Here is a 9,869-nt window from a genome sequence, read left to right as displayed (position 1 = left end):
CCGCCGCCTCCGCCACCAGCGCCGCCGCCAGCTTCGAGTTTGACTTTAGTGAGAGCTTCCCCAGCTTTAGAGGCAATAGCAACAAGGGCCACAGCCAAGCTCTCAAAAATCTGAGCTTTTATCTGTCCTCTATAAGCTTTGTTTCTTCGGGCTATGGGCCTCAAGCATGTAGCCACCGCCATTTCAATCAAATATTTAACTGAATTCAACAACTCTAAAACCCAACAAAAAAACCAGGATCAGGAGAGGTTTAAGGTTAGACACTACTATAAGCTCAAGCTTTTTTATAGAAAAAAACACTACACAGACATGGTATATATAGATCTCTAAATGTATTAAACACCCTTTCTCTATCAAAAATAAGAGAGGAGAGAAAAGCAAGAGAAAGGAAAAATTAGATGGAGAGAGATATTGATGATCTTTGTTGTTTTTGAAATAAGTATATGGAGAAGTATTGGGCGGAGAAAGGTATTTATAAGACGAGAAATAGGGGGATGAAATTACGATATTTGAAAATTTCTTTTAAACCGTACTCCTTTTGTCCCGTTTAATTGTATACGTTTCTTTTCAACTGCTTGACACGCATTTCAATATTCTTATAAATATATATAGTTCCATAATTTATTTTTGAGATTTTTTTTAAAAATAAATTACACAACTACACTTTACAAGAGCATTAAAGTCCGTGTCGCGTCCACGTCCCCCAATGTATACCACTCAGGGGACGGAGAGAGTAAATATTACTAAGTAGTCCCTCCGTCTCATTCAATTATATACTTTACTTTTTGGTATTCTTTAAAATATAGATTTATAATATATTTTTAATTTTTTTTGCCTGAATAAAAAAGTTTGATGTTTTACTTTTCTTCGAAGAAGAAATATTTTTAAAAACTATTATAAAATTATACTTTATAAGAGATTCAAAATACGTCTAAACAGTGAACATATACAATTCACCGGGAACGACGGAGTAAAGCGTAGCAAATAGAACTACCCATATATCCATCCAATCAAAGAGTCGAAAATTTGGACTTGTATACTTGTGGTTGTGGAGATGTGGTAGGTGTACGGATCGTGGCACTTTTTCCACAGGTAGTAGGCACTTCCACTCATCTTGCAGTGTTGTGCCGCGTCAGTTGGCAATTTTTTTATGCTTAAAAAGGTAAAATTATACTTTTGGATTATAAGCGCGGTTTAATTTCACTCTACATAACCTAAGAAAATTTTTCGACTGAGACCATATATATCACTTAATCTTTTCTTAAAAGATTAATAAATTATGTAATTTCTAGGAAGTTTATTTATTGAATTAGACAAACACCAAACTTGTTTTATATTTTATTTTTATTTGAGAAGAAGGTTAAAGATAGAATCAGAAAAAAATGAATATCATATTTATAAACTAAAAGTTAGGAACACTCACTCGACAATCTTACAGAAGACGCACGTTGCTCTTAAATTTGGAAAGAACACGTTCAGTTAATTTCATTACTAGACAGTAGATACATAGTGGATTAGCAAGAGTTGCATTGATATGCTCTCAGGTGGATTCTTAAGTAATAGACTCCAGATTCCAGAAGATCTGTTTAAAGAGAATCAGGAAGCATGGTACCCTGGATATTAGATTAAGGACTGAAGCCCGGGAGTATAATATTTTATGAAAAAAGTAGTATTGAAAGTGATTTCTCGCTATAATATTTTTCTCTCTGCAAAAACAAGAATTCATTTCGACTTATCAGGGAAAGAGAATGTCAAAGGAGTATATGATCATATCCCTGCTAAAACAGGATTCAGAATTTTCATGTGTATTTTCCTTACAGGTTCAGAGTATTATTATTCATAGGTTCTTCTGTAACTATATATCAGTAACAAGTTTTAATACAAAAACTGCCTTTACTTGAAAGTAAATTCAAGGCTTGATCACAAGTATTTTTTCTTCAAGCTGGGAAAAAAGTTCCATTGCCGGGAATCGAACCCGGGTCTCCTGGGTGAAAGCCAGATATCCTAACCGCTGGACGACAATGGATTGTTGATACACAGTGGAACTTAAACTACTACAACGAAACACAGGCATAATAGCCCTGACACTAAAGCCACTTTGATAGTTAAGAAAATTGTATAATACTGTATATAGGTTGTTTGCCACCTGTATTACATGAACTGCCTTGTAAAATATTGTTGACTTATATATCACTTGTAAGTTGTATGAGATCCAAAAAGTTGAAAGCTTATACAGAAGATACTCTCATAAACAAACAGCGAGAAAACTTATTTAGCATAACTCAAACTGTGTCAAATTAAACAAAAAGTTCTTCTTTTATGGAAAATTCAGAGTACGATTAAACTATACAAACCGCCATTAGAATAACATTTAAACTAAACTCTATTTCTCCTGATTGATAGTCCAGGAAAAGTGGAAGAAGGATATATCTGTCAAGGCCACAGTAACCCACGATGTATACTTGCATAACAAACATACTTCCTGAATACTCTCCTCTTTCTTCCTCTAGTACCTTCCATCTCTTTCTTCTTAACCTAACTCTTTAAATATCTTCCATTCTATAATCCCCGTTAAAATTTAATGATTTGTTTAGGCTGGCTTCCTAGCTTCCCCAATGATTTATCCAACCCTATGTGGAAATCCTTAAATGGGGTCGATTCCATCCTGTAAAACAAATTTCTGATTAACATGGAAACATCATCCAAAAAAATTAAAAAAACTAGCACAAACTTTTTTGGTAATGGTATGATCATCACTGATGTGTACATCTATATCTAGTATCAACCAAATAAGATTAAGAAGGTTCACTACAGGAGATCAGTTCAGCCTTACTTGTATAAGCCTAGCTACCAAACTATAAAGATTTTATGCTGTATTTTTTGTGACAGACTAATCCTGGTGTAGCACTGTAGCTAGGCCTAGGTTTATTATTGCTACTGTATAAAGCTGAAGTGCAAACGTACATTTGTCTCCAGGGAAGTAAAAGCGGGTGGAGTTGCATGTATTTATGGTTTTAATTATATAAAGTTGTCAAATATGACAAGAACAATATGATAAGGCAAACATACCCGTATGTCAATTTCCCATCACGCGCGAGGCCCAAAAGGTAATCTACCATACTCTTGCACTCTTCTCCTTTAGCAGAACTCACCAAATTTTGCAACCAAAATCCCCTTAAGGAGAGTTCCTGGAAACAGATTAAGTGCATATAAGAATTACAACAAAATGAGATGAAAATATACCATTAAACCTATGATACCATAAATAATCCTGTTGTATAAACTTGGTTTAAAGGAAATAATACAATAGGTAGAATCTGGTACTTTTATTTTCTTTAGCTAATTTACAATGGATAAGACTGTGTAATTTAATATAGCTTTCCTCCTTTTACTCCACCTACTCCTGCCCAAACTAATACTCCGTATAATCAAGCCTTGCAAAGTTGAACCGAAAGTGCAAAATTGTTCACTCCGAACCTCACTACAGGACAAAAAACCATTGATCAGACTGCTCAGGACGACAATAAAGAAACTTGAAAGACGTGCAAATACATTATTTTTCTGCTTATCTACTCATCCAAGGTTATTATTATTCCTACTAATGTTTTCAGGGGTCAGTCACTATAAAGGCAAAAATCTTATTAATTCACTAAACGATTTTCTTCCTGAATCTGTATTTAAAAACAAAGTCTTGACTCTTCATCTCTGTCTTATTACTATGCATGAATATTTTCCTTATAATTTCAGTACCTTAAATATGAAGGCCGATGTTGATACAGTGACAGGTTTCTTCGACATCCCACCATATGTTACCATGGTTCCTCGCTGCCTGAAACCATGAATGTCACCTTAAAGAGGAAAACTCAGGAAGAAAGCATGTCGAGTTAATAAAATCTGATATATAACCTCTTACCTCAAGAATTTCATAACCAGTGTTGCAGCATTTCCGCCCACACAGTTAAATCCTAAAGCTGGTTCAGGAATATTATCCTAGCAAATTGGTTATGAAATGATTAAAATACTTGCAGTAAAGAAAGCAATGCATATGAAACACAAACTCAACAAACTAGTTCAGCAGCCATAAATAAGGTATAGAGGTACTCTGTTTTGTCTTTTTTTAAAGGTATATGCTCACAAGTCATTGCAAAGTACACAATAATGGTTCAGCTAATTCAGGAATAAAGATAAAAGGGATTCCCTATTTTTTTATATTGGAGATTCCAGAGTTCAGCATCACAAACTTTTTTATTTTCACACCACGGGCTTAGTTGTGTTCTGAAAGAGTTCGAAAATAAAAATGGGAGTATTTTTAGAAAAAAAAAAATGAAGAAAAATGAATATGGGTGTAGCTCATACCAGGAGACTTTTCACATTTTTCACATCCAGTTGGCTCTCTGTATATACTTCATCTGCACCTAGCTTTTTTAGCTTTTCTTTTGCTTCATCTGATCCGGCTCTGCAACAAACACTCCATGAAAACCAGAGCCATTGTTCTAACTCACGATCCACATATATATATATAAAACAGATGCTGGTAAACCAATCATAGGGAAGGCCAACAAAAGTAAGACCAAGTAAATAGCATCAAGGAATTATAATTTACTACACCATATTCTTCCTTTTCTATAGAAGATCAGTCCCACTACATGATTGTTACTGCTAAACACTGTTTAGGTCCTAGCTATGAGTCTAGTATCTAGAAGAGTGATTAGGATTTTACTGGGCGAGTAAATATTATATTTTCTCATCTAATGATTTAGCAAAATAAAATAAAAGAAGTTTCATCTAACGATGTGATAGAAAATGTGAAAATTTAGAAGCAACTGTGCCAGTAAGTTGGAAAGTTTCATGACTTGCTAGGTCAAACCCATAACATCAATCAAATTTACACAATTATAAGAAGTACAAACAATGGGAGTGCTTCAGAAACATGAGATTATAAGAAGCCTAAAATTGAGAAGGCTTCATTTACATGAAGATCGAAATTACAAACCACCAGAACAAGGAACTGCTCCATATATAGAACCATTTACGTTACTATGTTTTTACGATGAAACCAAGATAACACACACCACACACTACGATAAGATTGATGTCTTCTATGCTCGGTAGGTCGGAAATTTTTACTATCATCTGCGTATATTTTACATCTTCATCTACTATGTCATTTGTACTCGTAACTGTGCCCGCTTTTTTTAAATTTAGTATAAAAAGCATCTTTAGCAATTTATTTTAAGAAAATTGTTATCCTTCACAATGAAAAAATCTTGTACTTAAAGATGAATAAATTCCACATAATTAGAAGGCCTTATATCAGGACATATGACCATGTTATATAAAATGCATGTCCATTAAGCCAGAGGGAGTAGTATATGGATTTTGATAACTCCACTAAACTATTGTGGAATTTTCTGTTCTCTTACAAATTTAGCAATTTGTCTCCAATTCTGCAGGCAAGAGAACCACTACTTCAGAAAATTTGCTTTAGCATATACAATAAAGTTTTCATTAGCGATTATACTCCTTTTCCCATCAACACCAACATAGAAATCAGAGGCTATCGTAAAGCCAAATATAGAGCTCACCAAGAAATTCATAGCATTATTTGGAGTCTTAAAGTTACCACAACAAACATATTAAAGAATCCAATCTGACAAATCTAAGCATGCATTAGCATATATATTTGTGAGTGTACTATAGAATCTCAAATTAATCTGACTCGCACCTGTCCCTTATAATATTAATGCTCCTGATACCACGAATTCGAGCAAGCTGGATGATGCACTGTCCAACGATGCTTGTAGCCCCATTCTGCACAATGGAATCTCCTGTTCCGGCATAAAAACTAATTAGAGGGATGTACAGCAAGATAGTCCTGATAATAACATTGTAGCTAAATAACCTGGATTTAGATCCACAAAGTCCTCGAGCATTCTTAAGGCCGTCAAAGGGTTAACAAACACAGTGGCAGCATATTCTACTGGTGTCCCCTTAGCAACTTTATGCCAAACACTCTGCTCTTTCACCACATATGTCTGCCATGTACCTAAAACCACAAGCTTCATGTTACTTCTATTGATATATAATGAAAAAAAGAAAAAAACAGATATCCTATTGTGGTTCAGCTACATACTACTGTCTAAAGTAGATCACTTTAATCACTTGGAGTATGGAGCATTAACATGCAACGCTGTGAGCATTTGATTCTTCGTCAATTATCTACAATCCCACTACGAGTAAAATTCGTCTTCACAGCCAAGACACATAGTTTCAGGGCCTTAAAAATTCAATAGGTGGAGCAATAAACATGATTATTTTTATATGCAAATTATATGAAGGATGTGTTCCACTCTTTGTCATATCTGATTCAAACTTATCAAATGTAAATTTAAATAAACAAGAGAACGGGCAACTATAAGGACAAGTTTATTAAGATATATGAAATGAGTCTTTGACATAAGCAAAAGAGGGTACCAAAACTTGGTGGACATGGAATGACTAAATCGCCAGGAGATAAACCCTTCACTGCAGATCCTAATGAGTGTACCTCTCCAACTCCCTCATACCCACCAACTGCTGGAACCTGTGGCCTCACAGGGTATACACCTACAGTGCCAGTCAGTAAGAATCAATGAAGGAAAGTAAACTGTAAGTTTGTATGTCTATGCACTTCAAATTAACAAAAAGGGATACACCTCTAATGCCAGTCAGGAAAGAAATAATGAACGAATATAAACTGTAAGTTTGCATATCACTGCAGTTATATCAACAAAACCACAAGCAAGAAATTCTGTGTAACAAAATTCTCTAATCCCTCGACATTAGGGTGGTGAAAACAATATTAACCAAGGAACATGAAGTCCAGGCCCACACTAGTATTTGCAAAAGGAAAGGGGGAAAAAGATAAAAAAGAAGAAACGAAAAGGAAACAGGCACCTACACAAGTTTTCAATTTTCACAACCAAAAAAAAAAAGTGTCATTCTAAACGAGAAAGCGTTAAATAATACAGTTCAGCGTGTACTCTTCAAATTATATTGAAACTGGTTCACACAGTTTTGACGTCTATGTTTATAAACTTATTAAGGTTGAAAGTTAATGTTCATAAAATAAAACATCGAACCTCGAACTATGTAAAAGCAATAAACTAAACTTTCAAACCACTTTCTGCCCAGATATGACAAAACTGGGAGAGTGTGTATAGCACAAAAGTCTTTTTTTCAGCATAATAGTAGAACATTAGACTCTTGAATTCTACAATTCAAAACGTGCGACAATTTGATTCCTGATAATTCACATACTTGTAAGTTCATGTTGCACTTCCTGAACATTAGGATCACCGTCAAATCAGTAACATACATAAAAGATCAATATCACCTTGGAGGCAAAAAATAAAAATGGTTCTTACATCAACAAAAAGTGCTAGTAAATTATATGTTTATGCAACGTGGCGATCATTTTGCTTAATTTAGGAATTTATCGCTACCTTTCTATTATCTTGAACTCGAAATCATCTTCCACATTTAAATATTTAAGCGTATTAACCATTTCAAAACACAAACAAGGTCTCCACAGCTCCAATTAAGAAGCAATTCAAAATAAAGAAACACACAGAATAAATTGAATTACAATTTAAAGGCAACCTTGAATTCTATTGATATCGGACGGATTGATAGGAGCAGCAAGCATCTTAACACAAACATCATTCTCTTTTATTTCAGCCGGGGGTAGCTCCACCATTCTGCACCCAAATGCAAATAATTACACAAAGTAATCAATAACAAATAAATCTGCAGATACAAATAAACACTAAATTAAAACCTCTAAATATACTCCGCAGCCTTGGTCCCACAGAAACAGAACTAAAACCACAATGTACATATTATTATATTTTATCGGAAAACGAAAAATAAGAATTACTTGGTGACGGAATCAGGGGGGCCCTCCTGATCATACATAACGGCGGTGGAAGGCGGCGACATGGCGGCGGAGAATGATCGGAAAGTGAATTTCATGTTAGAAAAATGGTTGATGATAATCGAAGAAGAGGGGGGTTTATGAAGAGGTTTTAGGGTTAGTAACTTGAGAAAGGAGGAAGACGCCATTGATTAATTGATGGGCGTAAGTGCAGGTTAAGTTGAATTAGAAAGGAGGGAGATGAGGTGGGAGCTGGTGGAAAAGAGTTGGAGCAGAATATAAAAGAGAGATGGGTAGAGTTGTATTTGAATTCCGTGGCCGGAGCTTGCCAGAGGAATGGACTTGATTCTCCCGATTTGTTCTTTACTCGAATCTTGTATAGGCTCGGTCGCTCGGAGCACGCCGATTGGCGTCCATTTGTTGACTACACTGTTATAGTGGGCATTTTTGTCATGTTTCTACTTATTTCCGCCAAAAATATTACATTTACATGAAACTATTGTTTTCTTCCCTCAAGTTGCGGAATAAAAGTCTCAAATATCACAAAATATGCTGATTAAACATTCAAAATAACAAAATGATAGTTTTGGGAGAAATGACTCCCCGTATCATTCACTAACATAGACAAAATAACGTTTTGTTTTTAATATGTAAAACATTACACGATACAACGTTATAGGTTTTAAAACCAACCTAACACTATACAGGATTTCATGAATACTCCCCTTCTTAATAATTAATCAACAATCATGCCTGATGTTTTTGTGTAACGTTTTTTGTGTTGAAAATACTATACGATATAGTGTTAGATGAAATTAGGGATACCCAATGTTACATCGTGTAATTTTGTGTTTTAAAATGAAACGCCGTTAATAATTGATATTGAGGGTCATATTTTTGAGTTTTGCTATTTATGACAATTTACAATGCTAAAACTTAAAATTATGATATTAAGGGCCAACATCCCAACTTCCGTTGCCTCGATAATATACATTAAGGACAGGACAGGCATTTAATAATAAAAATCTTATATACAAATTATAAAATTATTGAAATATGTGTCGAGTAGTGAGAACAATATATAAAATTAAATAGAACAAAGAGGCAGTAGTTTGTATTTAATAGATATCTAATATTACTTATTTGCAAAACTAAGTCACGTATTTAAAAAAAAATAGAAATTTACATAATTTTTACGTAAATGAGTGACCTCTTATTTATAAGATAAGACGATCATAGGTACCAAAAATTATACTCCCTCTGTCCCATTTAATTGTATACGTTTCTTTTCAACAGCTCGACACGCATTTCAATGCTCTTAAAAATATAGTTCTGTAACTTATTTTTGAGATTTTCTTTTTCTGAATAAAAATATAACATCCAAACTTTAATACAGAAAAAGAAAATTTCAAAAATAAAATTACACAACCACACTCTACAGGAGCATTAAAATCCGTGCCGCATCCCCGTCCCCCAATGTATACAACTCAGGGGGACGGAGGGAGTAGTTATCAAATTTGAAAAATATTGCAACCTTTGTTTTATATGATAGCTATTTTGAATTTCACATATTTGAGATATAAAAATTAATGTTATGTTTTTTCAAAAAATTCTAAATAAAAATAAAATATTTAACTTTTATTCAGAATAAAAAATTTGAAAAACATATTCATAGAAATAATAAAAGGATAATTGCATTAGAATCTTTTAATATTGTAATTTTTAAATTTTAAAATGACAATGAAATCCTATAAAATTATAATATTTTAAATAAACATGATTTAAGAATTAGAAATATGAGTTTTAAATATTCCTTTTCTCAAATTAATTATCATATCTGATTAAAAACAACGAATCAAACTATATGGGACCCAACCATTGTGAGAATCAAGGGGAGGATGCTGACATGAACGAGTATTAAATTTTTTCGATTAATGATCGAATGTATAATTAC

General features: G+C 33.7%; 1 protein-coding gene and 1 non-coding gene across 2 annotated transcripts; both read right to left on the bottom strand.

Moving 5' to 3' along the window:
• Positions 1 to 1,954: 1,954 nt before the first annotated feature.
• On the bottom strand, positions 1,955 to 2,026 carry TRNAE-UUC (transfer RNA glutamic acid (anticodon UUC)). The gene has a single exon. It is a non-coding gene; the product is annotated as a tRNA-Glu (tRNA).
• Positions 2,027 to 2,248: 222 nt separating this feature from the next.
• LOC108208867 (enoyl-[acyl-carrier-protein] reductase, mitochondrial-like) lies at positions 2,249 to 8,379 on the bottom strand. The gene is made up of 10 exons (XM_017379446.2): positions 7,919 to 8,379; positions 7,642 to 7,739; positions 6,475 to 6,606; positions 5,903 to 6,046; positions 5,726 to 5,828; positions 4,357 to 4,456; positions 3,914 to 3,990; positions 3,751 to 3,829; positions 3,070 to 3,188; positions 2,249 to 2,665 (listed from the first exon to the last, which is right to left on the bottom strand). The coding sequence occupies exons 1-10, from the start codon at positions 8,101 to 8,103 to the stop codon at positions 2,572 to 2,574; spliced, it is 1,131 nt and encodes a 376-aa protein (XP_017234935.1). The 5' UTR covers positions 8,104 to 8,379; the 3' UTR covers positions 2,249 to 2,571.
• Positions 8,380 to 9,869: the final 1,490 nt, after the last annotated feature.

Source organism: Daucus carota, chromosome 2 (genome assembly GCF_001625215.2).
Source record: "Daucus carota subsp. sativus chromosome 2, DH1 v3.0, whole genome shotgun sequence".
Classification (NCBI taxonomy): Eukaryota; Viridiplantae; Streptophyta; class Magnoliopsida; order Apiales; family Apiaceae; genus Daucus; species Daucus carota.
The sequence above is the reverse complement of the archived record's forward strand: the minus strand, read 5'-3'. Positions and strand labels throughout refer to the sequence as shown.